At 29.8% G+C, this 21,139-nt stretch overlaps 1 protein-coding gene across 3 annotated transcripts in view; it reads right to left on the reverse strand.

The window, feature by feature from the left end:
* The window catches only part of LOC116774268 (protein kinase C and casein kinase substrate in neurons protein 1), a 46,676-nt gene that overhangs the window by 7,935 nt on the left and 17,602 nt on the right, over positions 1-21,139 (reverse strand). For all 3 annotated transcript variants that reach the window (XM_032666939.2, XM_032666937.2, XM_032666938.2), the window contains exons 3-5: positions 16,259-16,503; positions 12,618-12,766; positions 3,975-4,163 (exon numbers count right to left, since the gene is read on the reverse strand). In XM_032666939.2, the coding sequence (XP_032522830.1) occupies positions 3,975-4,163; positions 12,618-12,766; positions 16,259-16,475 (555 nt within the window). In that variant the 5' untranslated portion in view covers positions 16,476-16,503. The remainder of the gene's footprint in view (positions 1-3,974; positions 4,164-12,617; positions 12,767-16,258; positions 16,504-21,139) is intronic.

Here is a 21,139-nt window from a genome sequence, read left to right on the forward strand (position 1 = left end):
AGAAGAAGATATAAATAATTTATAGTTCCTTAGAAATGCTCACGTACACGAGGACGGCTTATTTGAGAGCGTGGAGGGCAGACCACATGAATACATTATGCGTTTACTTTTATAACATATTGGATAAAACCGTCTGAATTGAAATCCTTGAAGAGACACAACCAAATATAAATAATATTGTTTAAAACAGTTTCAGCTTTAAACACATTAATTAACGTAAATATCATTGAAATTCATAATACGTATAATACATTAAATTATAGGATTTATATTAGTTACGATAATATTTAAGTTAGCTTCAAATTATACGGGAAATATAGACATCTTATAGAACAAGACATTTCTTATTGCTGTATGAGACGTGGCGCTCGTGAAGTCAATGAGGCTGGAGAAGGGATAACAAGCGAAAGATGACATCGGTAACAGATTACGATTTTCTACTGGAATGTATAAGTAGATAGTGACGTCATTAATAAAAGATAGAGTCATCCAAATCAAAAGATACAGAATAAGATATAAATATGTTTTATTCTTCATATACATTACACATACATTGAAATGTTCGTTCTAGATAACTTTAAGTCCATCCTTCATTTCAATTTACAAACAAACTTTGAATTGAAACGAGTTTATCGAATAACAGAGACATTAAGGTTTTAAATAAAACAAACCGGCGGACATTGAAAACACTTTCATAATAGATAACCGAAACAAACGAGTGCGTAAAATATGAACGTCTAAAAAATCTTATTTTCACAAACATTAGTCGAACTAAGGTATCATCAAAGGTAAAAATTACAAAAAAGAATAGAAGAGAAGAATTTAATAAACTTAAAAATTAACTAAAGTTTTTATTTATATAAATGTAATATACCATAAAGAGCAAAGCTTATATATAAAAGTATATAAACAGCTATACTTCGCTATCTGTGTTTAGGAGATAAATGTGCTCTTGTTAGCTGTGACAAGCTTATCAAGACACACAGACGGCTGGTTCTACATCTCTGTGACATATTATATATTTATATCAATAACTAAATACTGATATATCATTAACTTCTAACAGCTTCGAATGTTGAGAGTAAAAACGTAACAAACATACAGATATACATCCCCAATAACTTACGCTTATCAGTGTAATTTAAATATCATATATTGTTTATTACTATATAATAATAAAATAAATTGATTGTCACAATAAACGGCGAAAGGATTCAAACTTTTCATTCAACATCTTGAGATGAATGTTTTTAAGAATAAAAAACGTATTTAAGACAAACATTTACATGTATACATATCCTAATACATCGTTTAGATAACATCCCGCAAATTCTCAATGAGATAATTATTCAATGTGAATTAAATTAAGTTACTATTGCGAACAGAAACACGCAATATTAAATGTATTAAATGCGATTTTTCACGGTTGTAATTTTCCTGTAAAGAATATCTAAGGATTGTTTATATAAATGACAAAGAATATTTCATAGTTTATTTAAATTAGTATTACTTTTTCAGGGCGTAACTTCTCATTGATGGGCCGACATTTAAATGTTTGAAAAAAATTCTGTCTGATATTTTTCTTTGATTCCCGGATAATTTACTACATTTTGTAAATATTTTCCTTTAAATTATTTCAGACAGGACGATGGCGAACTAAGCCATCAATTTATTATAAGATAAAAAGAGCTAATGTCGGATGTAAATGAGTTTCTTCCGATCGAGTATTTACAGAACATTGTGAGATGTATCATCACCAGATACGAGTTACCTTTTAATTCTAGAATAATCGAAAAATCATAAAAATTGTGACATTATTATAATCGTATTATTCATTATAAGATAGAAATTGAGAGATTTAAACTTGAGCCAAATTGAGAGATTTGAACTTGTCAAATGTCTTTGTGTCTCGTGTTCAAAGCGGAGGGGATGAGATAATGGTTTTACAAGACGATCCCAGAGTGTGTTGGAGTTTGTATAATATAATTACATGGCTGTACTTCTTATAAATAGAAAAAAAAAACGTAGATTTCTGGTTTTTATCATAATAACTTGTAAAACTATTAGTATACTATATGACAATCGATTCATTCTATCGGTTTTTTAATAAGTTAGCGTAGAATTTTACGTGTCAAATAAAGATTGTCTTTTGGATGAAATTACGATTTTATTTTGTGTAAATAAAATAACCTGTTATTAAAAATAAAGAAGACGCAGACAAATAATATTATGTGAATATTCTATATAATTAAATGTGATTAATTAAATGATTGCAGTGTCAGGGATGGTGAGGTCAACATAGTAAAGTAGACTTTATTCATTCTAAAGAAAAGGTGCATAATCGAGTGATACATTCTATTAGGACTCATGACTGACCTTGGCTGTGGTATTTCATAAGGTTACCATAAAAGAGGCATTAATTTTTTTTTTTAATTAATTATAAGTATAAGTTACAAATGAGGTTCCATTTTTGTTATCATCGTGCATCAAAAGAGGATGTATATGTATTAATATTAATATACACATTTGTGTATTTGTCCATGTTTTATAACTCCTATTGTAAACGATCGATCAATATAAAAACTAGACTGATGACGTCACACATCAGTACTTGAAATTGTATTTTTTTTTAAACCATTGAATAACTAAGGAAGATGAGTAAATTTTTGTTTTTGAGATAGTTTTAAACAAACATATGGGACAAAATCAGCGAAGTGGCAAACACGAAATACTATGTTATGTAAAATATAATCGTCAGCTAAAATTTTGATGACGAGAATAAAATGCAACTTTCTTCAACTGTCTGAAACCGTATTTTAAGACTTTTTATTATGAAATAAGACAATTTTCTTATTTTACGTTTTAAAATATTCGATTTGTTCCGGATATGTCATTGAAAATATAACAGAATAATCAGAAACTGTGCAAGGGAAAAAATAGCACAAAAATCCTACTTTACAAGACCAAGAACAAAATATCAATTCAAAATAAAAAAGAGAATTCTGGGTAATATAGAATTAAAAATTCATCAATACTGAGATTCGAAACTGCGACTTCTGAGATGCCGCTTTACAGTAGTTTTACAAACTGAGCTACCGTGCTTTACACATAGGACTCAAAAATATTTGAGCAACGTAAACTTTATTTATCAAGAGTGAATAAAAACATCAAAGAACATAATTCGCTTTGAAAATACATATCATACTAAACTATAACAACAGATTATTATTTAGACTAGGCGGTATATATCGCGGTCTTAGTTATCGATCGGTTTGCAAATAGACCGCTGGGTGTCAAAGAACTTGAATCGATTCTTTGTCGTTCAAGTTATACATAAATATATATGTATATATATATGTTATATGATATAAGCTAATATATTAATGACTTAGCTTTTGTTCGCATCTTGGACGTGTGTACAGCAAATTATAGATATATGGAAATCAAAATTAATTCGCAAAACTACATGTGTATGTATTTTTTCGTATAAAGCAATGATTGCATCATTATTAGATAGTATTGTCGTTTATGACTCAGTATGAACGATTTGTGACCCAGATTCAAATGAAATTTTACTTTAAAAATTCAGATTTCTTTTCAAGTCCATACAGCTTTAATCGAGTAAACAACGTCCTGCTCACAAAATATATGACCGGATCTAACCAATTTCAGACATCGCTGTAATGAGTGTAAGACTTGTATATGTGTATGAAAATATAACGATAAATCCTTGTTATATTATAATATGATTAACTGATTTTTTATATCACTATGAAATGACAAAGTTAACTGACACGTCGCGTCGTAAAGCTGAATAAAATAAGCAAATGAAAAGTAAAAAATCAATTTTCTTACGTTATTTGAATGATTATTGCACCCGTAGCTTATTTCTCGCGGGGTGTTGATGTGAGAGTTTTCTATAATAACAATGACATACAAATACTTGTGTATACTTAAGGTAACTTAGCCCTCACCTGATCGGGACTCAAGGAGCTGTCTCCGCTAGCGTTTCTCTCCTGGTTCTGCGCGGTCCTCTCCTGCTTGCATGCCGTGTGATACTCCAATCTCGTCCTCTCTACCTTCTGGAGCAACTTGGCCCACGGCTTCTGAGCCTTCTTGAAAGCCTCGTCCATCTCCTTCCGTTCCTTCAGCTGGATCATTGACTGCAGACAGATATTAACGTTATCAGTGATATAAAAATTGTATTATCAACCCTACATCATATTACATAATATATACGTGACATAGTTTTAAAACACTTCAAGCTAAGTAACTCAAAGTTAGCGAGTATCATAAATCATTAACTAGAATGCCGGGACTTCAAACGTTTTAAATGTCAGTGGGGGCGTGCTGGAAAAGCAATAAACTTTGCAGTAGTTTCAGGAACGTGCCTTGAATTAATGTGTACGTACCTCATATGAGTTATTATATTAATACCATATTTGTGTATCAAATTGGGTGATTTTATGTTTTATTTTGAAACAGAAAAGCAAACTGTATTATGCTGTGCATATTAAGTTAATGTATGTAACATTATTAACCTATCATCTCGTGTATGTCTGTCTTTATAGTGAACAACACGTAAACACCAAACGCGTCCTCTTTACCGCGTGCAATATAACGCGTCCATTTCCCGACGGTCGGTGTAAATTATCGCTGAATGTAAATTCATGCAAGATCACGGCTTATGCATGTTTAGCATGTTGTTATTCCAAAACGCACCCAATATCAACAGCAATAAGTATTGAAATTACATAAAATTCTATATTTTTGTTAATATGCATTTAAAAAAACCCTTTCTGTATACAGAGATTTTAAATAAAAATCCTATTTAATTGTTTTGAAACTCGGTCAATATCTCAATTCTCAAACCGTCTTTACTATGCGCGAGACAGAAATATTGATAGACGTATTTCGATTCAAGTCAACGCCAACCATGGTTTAATTTACAATAGGACATAAGTTTGTATAATTACCGTGTGTATAATAATAATTATTGTATAATTACTCGTATGTATATTCAATGAACGAAGGTTGCATCACTGCATATTTACTCATGACTTACTTTACGAATAACCCTTAGGGTTGTCGACTGTGAGTTTAATGAATTAAATAACTAAAATTGTTGTAAAGCAGTAACACGCTGAGCTTATATATTAAGTGATTTCCATTGAGTATTTTTTTATTTTGATTAACTTTAAGGTTGTGACAATCCTTAGTCTTGCTTGTGACATTGGAACGTTCAGATAATGGCTTGAATACTGATGTCTGTGGGCGTCTGCTTGTGTACAGTCGTTTCTTGTAAATAAGTTGAATGTTTTAACTATATTTTAAACATTATACTTAGTGTGAGATAAATACATAGCCTTAGGTAACTTTGAGGTTATATAAAATTTTATACAAAAGATAATCTTTGCTTATTTATAATATGGAAAACTGTCATACTGTGTGACATGAAGGAGGTATGGTGAGAAAATTGTTATAGTATCAGTTTATTTTATGCGGCATGACTCATATACGAATAATTGCAATAACATGCACCTATTATATAAAATATATTAAAACAAAAATGACGTTAAACGACTTAAATAATCATGGACGATAAATAATCTATTTAAAATAAATCCTGAATTTTGAAAAAAAAATTGTAGTTGAAACTTTTTAATGCTATATAATTTTTTATTATTATTAAATTTAATATATTATATAATTAAAACCAAGATAACGAAAGGCAAATAAGTGACAAGTAAGTGATCTCAGTCAGAGTAAGAATACAAAATGAGAATACCTTAGATATATTTTAATAAATTTACATATATAATAAAAATAAATAGGTCATTCAATACTGGTGAACTTGAGTCGCGAAAATTCGATACTGACGACTTCAGGTAGCCAGAAACACGTATTATGTAACGCCAGGCGGGTGATAAGCAAAAGTGGAGCAGAAATTCATTATTATAAAGAAAATTACGAAAATCACTACGTAACATAATAATTAACATCTGTTTATTTTATTTATAAAGGTATAATATTTTTTGTATAAACGACAATATCGGCTTGAAACATTGGTTATAAATTTTAGAACGATATAATACACAGTAAAGATTGTAAATTATTTAACTTGTTTTTTTTATGGACTCGCTAGTTATTATAACAAGAAAATATAAAAAATATTTAAAGAGAATTTGAAACATAAAATATATATTTTTTTCAAGTTTCTATGATAATCGTAATACTTAAGATCATTTGTCTAAACCAATCTACACGTATAAAAAGTCATTAAATAAATTTTCGGTAATTCGTTGGTCCTGATTCAAACGATTTTAAATGGTGGAGGCAATTTTTTTTTATATTTTACGTGTTCTATAATATAATTGATATTTTTTTCTTCTGAATGCTCAGAATTAAATTAATGAACTCGCTGCTAGAGCTTGTTGTTTTCCTAACAACGACCAAATAGAAGTTCCTTTTCTTGGGTACAATTTTTTCTTATTTTGGTTAAAAAAAAAAATAAAGCAACTACAAAGTAGTCTGCCGAATATTCTAGTAATTATTTAGCAATTTGCAAAACCAATCCAGAAATCTATCTGCCGACGAATCTAATAACCAGTTTACGGAGAAATCTAACAAGTACCTGCTGACTATTCTATTAAGCATTTTGCAAAACCAAACGATCAACCAGTCTGCAAAATAATCTGCCAACCAGTCATAAGACTCATAAACCTAGTGATGTATCAATTGATTTAAAAACTTATACATCAACTAGTCTGCCAACTGATCTACCGACCAAATATCAAATGTTTTCATAGAATTTTAAACTAAAAAGGTTAACTATAAAAAAAAAATAGTTAGACAAAAATGAGTTCAACGGGAATCATGATAACTCGTATTAACCTTTGAGTTTAACTAACTGTTCGTCTCTATCGCGAACAATGATAGTTTATAATTGACAGATAGCGACGGACCTGTCACCCGTATTCCGGATGGGTAACGTTACATTCAGACCGACGAAACATTATATACATCCTCCTTAGTCCGAATGAATTATACACTGGCAACGTAATACATTAAATTAAATTTTCCTATTTTTACCCTAAATAGTCTCAAAATTATAAGTACGTATCATGCCATATCTCTGGTTCGTACGATAATTATAAAAAAATATCAATTGTTGTCATCACAGTATTAGCTACTGAATTTTTTAGTTTACCACAATTTTTCGTAATCTTTCAATTAAACATCTATAAAAGTTTTTAAATAAATACAAAATCAAAATTTACATAATTCAAAGTAAATAACCTACAAAATACATATTATTGAATATAATAACATAATAAATAATAATAATATAAAATGTTATTATTCTCTTACTAAATATTAATAACTAACAAGTCAGATTACTATCAATCAGATACTAACATATTATCTTACCTGTCCCTAAAACCGCAATAATATAAAAATAAAATTGATCTATTAAATTTTATTTATTATATTAATATTATCTATGCTTTCTAGTTTCAAATGAATCGAAATAATCATTATTATCATACATTACACAAAACCAATATCGGGATTTAATTTTCATATCGCATTTTATCCTCGCACTCAGACTCAGACTAACTCAGACTCCCGACTTTGTTCATGTAGATGTGTCCATTATTTTCCTATGTGCAAGATAATACACATCACTTGAACACGTAGTGCTTATATAAACAGTTGTTTATTAAACAATAATTATATCGAATAGAGATATCGCGAAAAAAAAAATACAAAAATTTTACCCTAATCTATTCAGTACACACAACTGCTACACTGGTACTGCTGAATAAATACCAGAAATGTATATATGAAGTGGAGACACCAAGTATATAATATAAATTAAATGGCCTCAATAATAAATAAATAGTTTATTTACTCTTCTAATTTTGATTTCATTCTCAGAGCTCTGTTATAGTGAAATATTCAATGAGTTTATTCCTTGACAGTACATGGATATACAGCTTTGTATATTCAAAGTACAATTGCTAGCAGATTATGCGAGCTGAACTATTATTTAAACCGAACACGAAAGTTAGAGGTAATTTTATTTTCTCAAATGATTCCTTGTAGATAAACAAAACGTTGTCACCCTCACAGAGAAGTCACCTTAGCAGATCTAATGCGTCACATATTTAATGTTAGATTATAAATGTTTGTGTGTATGTATGTCATTGTTACACATATATATCTAGTGATATCACGCTTACTTCACACGGTACACATACTAAAGTTAATGTCAATATTTTAACTCATTGTCCCAGTAATTAAGGAAGCTGTGATATTGTTACGAAAACAATACAAATTATACCGAGAAATATACGCTCCACCTTTTTAGTCATACGTTAATATAAATTTTTGTTGTAATCAACTACTTACATAGAATAAAATCGTTACTAATTTGGTCACAGCCGTTAATAAATAAAAGGTGATAAAAATGTTAAAAGTGAAAATGTAACCTGAATATAATTTAAAGGTACATGACGAGGTCGCGGTATTTTAACACTTAAAAACCCTGGCAGACGTCCAGCACTGACGGCGGAAACACAAGCTTAGGGACGTACGAAAAACATAGAATGTGCAGGAGAAAATTTTTGATATCATGTTATAAATAGTAGGAACAAAAGAAAGATGATAACGAAAAGGATAAAGTTTGAAATTAATAAGAAGAAATTTGTACAAAATTTATTAAAAAATGAACACCCTAAAATTACGACGACGGTAAAGTAGTAGCTTTATATGACAGAGTTATTAAGAATTTATATCGGCTGTAACGGCAAGATAAAAGTTTTTAACGGTCTCGCTTAAGAAACAGCAGGTACCAGCGAATTTAACTTGTTTATTATATAAAATCCATGAGAGGCTAGACAGATTTGGATTAAATTCGTCTATAACAATAGATTCATTATACGAAGAGTTATAACATTATTGAAAATCTTTTAGAAATATTCTAAAAATAACATTTTGTTATGACTATGGGCATATATAGAAAAAAATTGACCTTCAGAAACATAGAGTGGGAATAAATAGGGATTTCAAACGACCAAAGAAAATAGGTAAAGCTTGCTTTGAAGATTTATAATTATAAAAAATACCTCTACCATGTACTACTCTTAATATTTTAAAGTACATATACATTTTCTGTTATCACGGTTACGTTATGTCAATATGATAAGGAAGCGTTCTCATCACAGAACTATTTTTATTGCATGACACCATTGCTTGTGTGATTCTAATAAAATCTTATCAAATGCAATATAATTGTTATCTATTGATATGGAAATTTATTTTACTAGTTTCAATATACTGTATGTATATATTTGACTACCGTGTCAACTAATGTTTGAATGTTGTATGCTTCCAGCTATTAGGTGAAAAGTTGAAATGTGCATATATATGTTGTGTTTTTCGTATATGTGCGCTCGATACAGACAGATGAACCCATATGTATAGTATTATATAGTATTCTAATAACCAATCTAGATAATCTTAAAGTTGCATCGAAATCTATTCAGCAGTTTTTGTGTTAAAGACAAAATCAAACATCCATACATATATCACACATCTTGATAAACTGTATTTTCAGCTAAATAGAAACTCTCCACACACTTGTCGTCAAAGCATTTTTTTAACATAAAGATTGGAAGTAAGATAAAGGCGAGATATAAAATTATTTGTGACAAGAGACAATATTTCTGATTATAAATTTAAATAAATATTACATACTAACTATATTACGAGAAGCGAACGGAATAAGTATTCTTATAACTCCAATACGAGAATAATACCAATATGTAAATCTTTATTTTTTATTTAACACTAATAAAATGCTCGATTCTCGTTCTAGTTATAAGTAACATAACAAAATTTGTAATCAACCGAGTCTTGAATGATTTTTATTCAAGAAATTTACGATTAAAAGCTAAATGTCCCATGTGTATAACAACACAGTCCACGAACGTATCTGATATGTGCAATGTGTGTATGTAGATTTGTTTATAATCAATGATTATATAGAGAGGCGCTCCATCTGGGCGATCATCGAAATTATAAGTCAATTGGAAAGGTCGACCCGCAGATACGTGCTTACAAAACATTGATTGAAAACTAATAATGGAAGCTATGTTTATATATATATATATATATATGGGAATTTATATTTATTTATATCAACAGTTTTGCATATATATATCATTGAAAAATTCCATATAATATCCAGCCAACGAATTCACTTTATTACGTAACATTATAGAGACATTGTGTTTTTTAACAAATCCAACCAACAAGACCAACAAAAAATTATCCAAAGTTCATTGCAATTGTTATGTAACGAACATCACGACCGCAGTCGGGATTCAGATGATCAAACAAGTATTTTTTGCTATGTCACAAGTTTTTTTTATAAGGTTTTGTATCAAGTAATTACCAATATAAGAAATAAAACGACTTATGTTGTTTTATCAAGTAATATCATACAAACATCTGATTAAAACCGGAATTTACGTTGTAAAATGCAGTATACAACGTAAAATCTATTTTGTAGACGATTACTGTGTTACCAAATCTATTTTAAGTACACTTGTATATATTTCTCAGAATCTCATACGAGCGTAAATTTAAATTGAGTTCGCATGAAACAAGCTATATAAAAATAACCTAAAATTCGTAAACATTCACTCTAAGACGTGTTCGGTTTTATGCGAGAGCTTTAATTTAGAAAATGATATTAATACAAAGACACCGTGTCTGTTTGTTAAACAATATTCAGTTTTATCGGAAACATCAATTAGATATCAGCTGTGCCAGAAGACTGTCCGCGTTGAACAGCATTTTGATTACCCATACTAATCAAAATAAATACATTTTATATTACAGAAGTATTATAAGGTAAGTATCATATTTGGCCAGTTTAAATTTCTATTACGAATGAACGGTAAAAAATTTTTTTGACGTTATTACAACACCGATTTCCTTTCCTGTCCATTTCACGGAAAATGCCCCATTCGCCTTAATGTAAGGCATTAATTTAATTTTTTTTAATAGTTTATTTTATCCTAATTTCACATAAATCTTAAAACAGAAAAGAAAAATGTGTGATGTATTGATAATATTGAACCAATCAGTTAAACAACGTTATTCTTATATATTTATAACATTAAGAGAGTTCAGTACCAGATTCCTGGATTTAAAACTTCTGTGGCAGATGACCGAACATTTCGGTACAGTTTAAGAACTTTGTCATAATTTAACAAGATAAAAACAAACATACACACATATATATATTTTTTTATATTAAAGTAATATGCTTTCAATCAACATAGACGCTTTGATCTCAACGATAGAGGCACACGAATCACAATACATATAACGAGCAAAACAATACATTTAGAATTCCATATACATAACGTGTAAAGCGGACGTGCTTGGAATATAACTTAATAATGATATCATATACTCACCTTAAATTAAATACAATGGCAAATGATATCAATATTTATATAACTGTCTATGAAATATTCATATTTTATATGTGCCTTGTTGGACTCGACGTTAGCATTCAGACGTAAATGCTCTCTGCTATAAATGACTGATTGTATATAGATAATATTATTACGTAAAGAAAAACTATAGATATATTTTTGTGTTTTTGAACAAACGTGAAAACAGACTAACATCATATAGGAATCATTAGGTATATACCTATCAAAAACGATCTAGGGAGCGACATAATATTGTCTACTATAAAAAAACCCCTAATATATTGTATAAATTTAATTTCTTGTACAACGTATTTAATATATTTATTGCGTTTTATTATGTTAAATAAGTAAAAATAGTAGTCATTGATAATGCTTATGGATCCAATATACGTGTTTTAAGTTGAACAAATTAACAATTTAAAACAAATGAAAGCCGTTTTCTATTTAGCTTTATATTCAATATGTCGTTTCAAACTGTTTCTGTGACTTTTACTTTCAATGTACATAATACATTATATAAGGTGGCACAAACTTACACAGATCACTTTCACACAGAACCCACATTTGCATATGTTGACTGGTTGATTTATTTATTTATAAGAAAAAAAGCATTCATATCAAATATGATATAATGTTTTTTATTGAAACAAACGGCTCCATGTTGAATTGTAACGAATTTTGCAAATACCAAATGAATACGCATACACATTAATGCGTTCCTAATCATGTGCTAAAACAAACAATCCGTGCGTGCGGCGGCCAGCGGTTATGTTAATGTTGTATTGTGCTGTCACATACTGTATGAACAGCGACACGGTGAGTTACACTTACAAAGAAATGTTTACACATGAAATAATTAACAAGAACCTCAAAGTACTCCGCACGGAGGTCCGCAGGCTTTCGGACGTTTGGATAATTGGGAGGTGAACTTAAGTGGCTCGGTAAGGACTTAATCAAAAAGATGACGTCACCAATATATGTCACATATGTTATATATAGATTAATTACTATACTAAACGGGTTACGCTAATATTTTGTACTGCGTGCCAATATTCATCATACTCTCCTTATCATTATGTACCTGTGTACACTATCACTGACCTTATGGTAGGTGTCCTTCTGCCAGTTCTTGATCTGTGCTATGACGTCATTGACCAGTCGATCCCTGACACTGAGGTGCAGATCTGACAGCCTCTCTGCCTCCACCATGCCGCCTTTCCATGCTGCTTCCATAGTACCATATTCAGGACCTGGTAAACGTATTACACATAATAGATTAAGCCGTATAAAGTATATACTTTGTTACAGTTTTTGACGTAATATATATATATATATATATATATATATATATATATATATATATACATATTACTGAGCGCTATTTATGAATATACTGATTATAAAATGGTCTTTTTTGTTACATTTCATTACGTAGTAAAAAAAATTTCTTAGTTAAAAAAATATTTACAGATATCTAAGGGACAATAAAATTATATTTTTATCAGAGCAAATATATTATTTTTAAGCTTCATGAAAATTCCTATAAATTCTTCATCAAACAGCTGTTAAGATATAATGTGGCATTCGGTGATATTGCGGCTGTGTGTACAGCCGCGGCGTAAACCGATAAGGAGCTTAAAATCATGTGGGTCACTCGTAACCTACTGACCTACATACGGTTACTACAGAATAATCGTGAGATCAACCCTCAACTATTAATTACTTTATATAATGAAAAATTATATATGAAATATTTAATGGAATCAATCAACTTAACCCCATAAGTTAAAATTAAAAGTATTATAATGTTTGAAACAAACGAAGTTGTATAACAACCTTGATGAAAAATTTACCGTTAATTTTATTATACAAAATATATTGTTATATGTTTATTTTAGATATACATATATTAATGTATGTATTATATTCAGTAAACTATTATAAACTTCTGTTATTTATTATTTAATTGTTAGTCATTTCAATGTTAGAATTATATTTAGTATAATGAGATCTCAGACTTCCGCTGGTTCTATTCATTTAAATGAAACTAATATTATTCGGATACAGTACGCGTGCTTTACTTTTAACTGAAAAGTAACCGAAACGTCGGGAGGATGTAGTTTTTTAAGAAAATAAAGTACGCGTAGTATATACCAATAATATTAGTTTCATTTAAATTATATTTAGATATCAAAAAGTTAAAATACAACTTGTAATTATAATATTTATTTAAGTCGATTTAATAAATAAATACAGAAGTAATGTACCATTTTATTTACCAAACGAGTATGTGACACGATTCCTATAACAAGTATATATATATGCTATGATTCTTTTAAGTTTAGTAATCACTTTTCACCTTTTCCTAATTTTTATCTATCTCCAAATCAAATTTCATACAAAACGATTTCTTATAATGTAACAGATTGACGATCACTTTCGCATTTACAATATCAACGCTTAATGATTGATCACCGTAGCTCGGTCTCTTCGTACGCAACATTCCTTGAGGTACAGGCCACTTAGGGCTACCTGTGACCAACGTTTAACGTACGCGTCATTAATCAACGGATATTAATAGCTATGTCATCTTGTTACGCAACAATTACACAACGCATAGTTAACAATGAGTCGTTAAGAACCCGCCTCGGATAGGACACCCCGACTTTCTCTTCCACATTATATTATACAGGAATATTTTTTTATTTTAAATAAAAAAATATATATATTTATCTTCATTTCAAATAAATGTTAATTAAATCACATTCCTGTAATTCATCAGCAACATTCTAAAACAGATTTAGTGAGCAATTGCGAACTCAAACAGAAATTCTGAATTTATAATTTGAATTTGCGCTAGACTTTAATATAAACTAGAATATAAACAAGTATTTATATACTCACATAACACATAATTTTCTTAACATAAGTCTCAATAAACTTAGTTATATAATTAATTATTTACGCATATATAGTATTGGTTTACTTCCTACTCACGTCACGTATCCGACCCGATCGAGATCGGAATCGTGTCGTAGTCGCGTGTATTGAATAGATCATTAAACACAAAATAACTTTCGATTTCATTCTCCATTTATTATTCTGTACACTTAAAAATCCAAGTTTCGTGTTGAATATTCAAACAAAATTTAGTGAAAACAAATAATGGTCTATAGAAAACAGAAAGTTATTGAAATATTATACGAAAAAGATTTTTGTCATATATTTTTAAAAACCTTTTATTACTTCCAGTGATAAAGTAAGTCACAATAATAACATTTTCAATAATATTTTAACACGTAGTTCTTACGAATGGCATGGGAAAAATCTGTAGGTGCCTATTTTCAAATCAGTGCCTGTAATTTGACAAAATCTACGGTCTAAAACTATTTTAACATATTTAATGTATTCCTTACATATATACAAATATTATATTAAAACATATTAACATACTGGTCCATGGCACTTTGTTATTACAAATGAACTATGTGTAAACATTATTAACATTTAACAGAGAATTGTTTGTCCCAACTCACAATTAACCTTGTTAGATGGGAAAATTAATTCAACCGACGGAACCGATTCAATTATATCCCGAATATTGAATATTATTTTAAGGATTACATTTAAAGTAATACATTTAAAATAATCAGTTTTAACGTTTTTATTTAAAGTTTAATAAAAAAAGGAAATATTACTTGTGGTCTATCTCATACAATTTAAGAGCAAGAACAATTGAAATCTTTATAATACCGTCGTTTAACAACATCCGCGAAATCCAGATGAGGTATAAAGATAATCCGACGACAGAAAACAGTTACATGAAGACATTACTTCGTACAATTTTTTGAAATATCATTTTCTGTGAAAACTTTTATCGCATATAAAGCGAAGATACGTTGCTTCTAAAAGAGAACAGAGTCAAGTAATTCCCACTTTCTAGAGCAACGGAAGTTATGACTATGTAGAACATTCACGAGCTCAATGAACAGTCGATTACGACCGTCTAGAAATAAAACACTGTACATATATAGAGACACATTTTAAAAGCGCTCCGCGAATTTATGCGCATTACAGACTAGTACTCGAATAACACAAAGTTCGGGACTTAAATGGATCAATGGTTTTAAAGGACAATATAGCCGAAATTATTTGAGAGTCGTTATGAGTGTATGCGGGTAGATTATGTTTGACAACTATCAATCTTATCCCATTAATGTATGCCACTCGAGGAACCATCAGTAAGGCATGCTTATGAAGAGACTTCCGCTAATATCCGCTTACGCCTTTCATGTTTTGTAAACTTCGGACGGTATAAATAGTTTTGTGTTGATATGTACTTTATAGCTACTGCCTTTATCACGTTACATACTAACATAAACCCTGACTTTAGCTTGTTTATTTGTCACGTCTGGAACTCCTTGTCTGATCTTTTTATAATTTCACTCAAACACCGTCTATATTAGGATGGTCTCGGAATAACGTTCACAAAAAATATCTCGCGACGACGAAAGACTTTTTGATTACGTAACTTTGAACCTTGAGTTTAAAAATAAATATTCCTTATAATTAAGTTAATGCTAAAATCTTTTTTACCGAATCATTTTTTGTGGTAACGCATATTGGTTTGTTCTTATATATTGTTTACTATATATGTGATAATCATAAAAGCATAAATGAACCTTTCCTCGTAGATTCAAAATAATAAAACAGAATAAAAAAACAGTATCCAAATCACTTACCTTTCTCGATGAGATCGTTCCATTTCTTGGCCCATCCCCTCAAACTCTTGGCGTATGTCTTCTCAATGTCAGCTCTCTCCTGTACCAAGGCCTGCAGTTCGCTGCAGAGCCTGTGCCCGTCGTCGATCCTCCTGGTGGTCCTCTTGTAGTTTCCTGGCTCCCAGAACGAGTCCGAGGTGACCGTCAGCAGCGCCTGCTCGTCGCTGTGATGCGACATGGCGGTGCGACACTCACACACCGCCCCTCTGTATATACAAATATAATATTATATGTCTGTATCTTTTGTTTAAAGAGTTTGTTGGGACGCATAAAAGACACGACTGCAAGCCGATTCGATATATAGGCATTAAATATTGCTTTATTCTTATTACAAGATATTTCTTATATGTCTACGTTAAGAAGTGTTAGATATACATCATACGTGAAACACCTTGACAATCCAAAGCGTAACTTTGGCAATATATATAATCAAACAATTGCAAATATTGTCCCATATGTTTAACGAATTAAATCATTTGTATTATGATTGCTTATTTTAGACCACTCGCAACATAAGAACATTTTTCTCTGGAATAATGTTATCATGTACTCGCCACAATACGCGAGCATACGATTCCATGGCAATGTTAATTGCCAATTTACAAATAAACACCAAATTTAAAATTCATTGGTTCTTTTTACGAGTTACGTCACGCTTTCTTCACATTAAGACTGTACGTGTAATACTTTCACCGGATTTATTACTAAAAAATTTAATATATATGTTGTTGATGAAATGCATTATTAATCATGCTGTATTAAATATATTAATAAAAAAATAAATTAATAAGACAAACTAATTATTATATAATACTATCGATTTAAATAAATTTTTAATAATATATTTTCCTCTTAATGCTGTATTGACTTTTGCCTGATCGAGACATTTCGACGAAGAAACATTTTCAAGTAATGAAAGATAAAACATCTTTATCATTTAATATATTCTTTTCAATAAATTGAACTATAATTATAACTATTAAGAGTGGTTAATTCGAATAAAATTTGATTCACATATGTGCATAATAACCGCCCGAGTCATTAATATTAATTTCAAAACGTAACCATAACATAATAAGCCTCTTCGGGTGAAACAACGATAGTTCAATAACATATTTATAAATAATCAATTATATCCGTACCACCGATTTAAATACGTTACTACTGTCAGTACTGCCGTCGTCGTTTTAAACACTTACTAATACTATACGTGCTGTGATCCAACACAAGTGACGTAATCGTCCGTAGAGCGGTTACATCGATTTAAACCTAATAGTATGTAATTATTGTACAACTTATAAAGATGCATGACCAGGTTGCAACAGCACATAGCATTGCGAAATGATTAAAATGTCGAATCATATATAGTTTAATAACAAACACAAACACACACACACACACACACACACACACACACACACACACACACACACACACACACACACACACACACACACACACACACACACACACACACACACACACACACACATATATATGGTGCAGGCAAGAGCCATCGAAGGAATATTACCAACATATATCTAGATATCCCTTCATTATTATTTTTACCCTTGAACTAATGAACCTAAAGCATACCTGTCCTGTATTTTATGTACAAGCTGTCAGTACATAAAATATACCTAATGTTTTCAATTAAAAAATCAAAAGATGTGACGGGTTATAAACGTACATTGTAAAGTAATTTTCCGTTCCAAGAAATCTTCAAAGGATGAAGAACCCGAAGCTTGACATGTTTCAATGTTATTCAAACTATAAATAACATTAAATTAATTTTGATTTTATTTTCGTGTATATAATAATTCGTATTTATCCATAACACCTGTCTATTATCACAAAAATTTAAATAGATATTATATATAAAAAATATTCAACATAGAATATAAAAAAAAACTGATATGTATTTCTGTAAGCCGATGATGATACGCGATGGTTGTATCATCAACATCAATAAACATAACTCTCATAATCACTTGTCTGTACAACTGTAGCGGTATGCGACCTTCGTATTTGAATACCAACTGCGAAGAAAAAGTTCCAACATAAATACGAAGCAGCGATCTCGTCATAGAGATAGTTATAATAATTACACGAGTCATAAAAATGAAACGTCTTGAGAGATTCATTACGATTCCTTTAATATAAAATACATATGACTGTATGTTTATATACACGTGTTTAAACATGACTAACACCCAAGGAATTTTTTTAATTTTATTCACTTTATTCATTTAAATTTAATTATTTCAATCAAACTGATCATTTTATCTCAAATACTGAAAAGTTTATTTTACATGTAAATGTGCATGTGTATATAACACTTGATTTTGTCCGCGACTTCGTCTTTGTCAGTTTTAGAAATGAAAATGTATAGTTGATCCGTTGAACTGTGTTCCGCCTTAGAGGTAGTAAATAAGCAAATTTTGGATTTTATTAAGATTTTTTTTTCTTCTTCAATCAAACGAACAGAGAAATATCCTATGTCCGTTTCCTGGTTCTAAGCTACCTCCCAACAAATATTCTTGAGTTATAAATAATGTAACTAACACAACTTTCCTTTATGTATACATATATATAGATATGTATATCGTATTAATATTGAAATATATTGTTTATAAATAATACATACTTACGTTTATATAAATAACTTTCTATTTGACGAATAATCACGGTCTAGTAAAGGTCTTTCTTTATGTTCCACACATATAATAATATTTTCTAATAATATATCATATATTCATCTCTATAAATTTATTTATTATTAAACTATCTTGATGGGCATTGAAGAAAAAAAAGATTTTATCAATCACAGTTCTAGAAAATATTTTTTTCATATCTAATTTATATACACGAAATACCATTGAAATATAATAAAACTATTTAATATGCCAACTGTATTACTAAAAAATTTTTTGTATATGTTTTTTATATATATAAATCGTATCTTACCCAAAAAATTCAAACACATGATGCATTTTACCCTTGCACTTCCTCATTCTCCTTCTATTCTTAGTTTTCGTCATTTTAATAAACGCAAATATTATATTGAGTTGTTGTTAAGACAATTTTATCTTATATTGAGATACCTGGAATGTTTCTACGTAACCAGGCTATGTTTAAACTACACACAGCATATAATTACATCTAAGAAGCCGGGTATGCACGAACCGATATATGAATCAGTCTATACATCACTAGCGTTAATCATGATCACTTATAACCATCTCAAAGTTATGTAATTAAGGAAAACACCATACGTATCAGTCTCTATATATTCATATAATATATTGTGGCAAAATATTAGTCAAAAAACATTTTACATATCTGAATAGTTACATGATTTTATTCAAATAACTCTAAAACACGATGTTTAAATGTGTAAGTCATTTTACTAATACACATACATATATATGTCATCCTAACGATAGATTAATACATGTTATTATTATTTTTTTTTTGTAACACACGAGTTTCATCGACCCTGAGGCACTACTCATTCGACTTATAATAAACATATCAATATAAATGCAAATCAATCGAATTACATGCAAAACAAAATATAATTTAAATGCGTCGGATACTAGATCAGGGACCTTTCGTGCGAGCGTTAATTGAGTGTGAATAACACAGCTTCCTTGTTAGAAGATAACGTTGCTTAAGATATATATTTGAAATCATACGAACCGAGAGTATTATGGTCGTAAACAGATTAGTATGGTACGTAATTTTATATTAATACAATTTTAGGATATTGTATATAATATAACTGATAAATATTTTAGGTAATATTATGGGGATTGTAAATAAACTTTGATTGTAAGTCATTGTGGCGTGACGGACACACAACCGGTCCAACTCGTCACAGCATTAGTGACTCTCGACCGGTACACCTTACATTAATTTAGAAAAAAATCTTTTCAAACGTTAACTTCGACATTTGCTTATTAAAAAAAAAATCATAATAAAATATATTCTTAACCAAAATATATATATATATAATTTATATTTATATGTGATATGACAACTCAATATAATATTTCTAGCCTCCAACTCTTAGTAAATACGTATGAATGTATAGTAACTTCTTATTATAGACTTGTGACGTTTATACCACTAGTTTTATTCAAAACCGTCAGCTGATCACATCTAACGGATCTACAGTTTAACACACACACACACACGCACGAAACACTTTATTATATAAATATCTACAATGAAACATCAGCACACTTAGAGAACCTGTACTAAGTTTTATTATAATAAAACAATAGACAGGTATCCAGTATATTTGAATCGACTGTATCGTAACTCGTTTCAATCTCAACTGTTCTCGAAAATACTTGAAAAAATTCCGTTTATACTCATATAAGGTACGGAACGGTGATTCATAAACGTTTGAATTGTATCGTGTATCGAATTATCAATATTTCGTCTCAGATTTTGTAAGTGAATTCAATGTCATTGACCGTTACTGCGGACTAAATGTTACAGATCTTACCGTTTTTAATTGAACTTAATTCTATAACCGCTAAGTGTTATTTAATTGAGACGTATGATTAAAACAGTACATTATATCTGAATGCGATTTAATACAAAATTTGTTAAATTAAATCTCGTTCTGTATAAAATCAATGAAACATAATTTGGCAATAATTTTAACCTACATACACGTATTTGTTTATCTCCAAGTATTATCAAAGATTGACGTTTCCATCTATTCTATCTGATACATTAATCCAGCTGGCTATAATATAATCTCGTAATCCCTATCTAGTAATTAGTTACTTGTTTCCTCTGAGGATTAGAGGGGTCCGAGGGCATTCA

Source organism: Danaus plexippus, chromosome 26 (assembly GCF_018135715.1).
Source record: "Danaus plexippus chromosome 26, MEX_DaPlex, whole genome shotgun sequence".
Lineage (NCBI taxonomy): Eukaryota > Metazoa > Arthropoda > Insecta > Lepidoptera > Nymphalidae > Danaus > Danaus plexippus.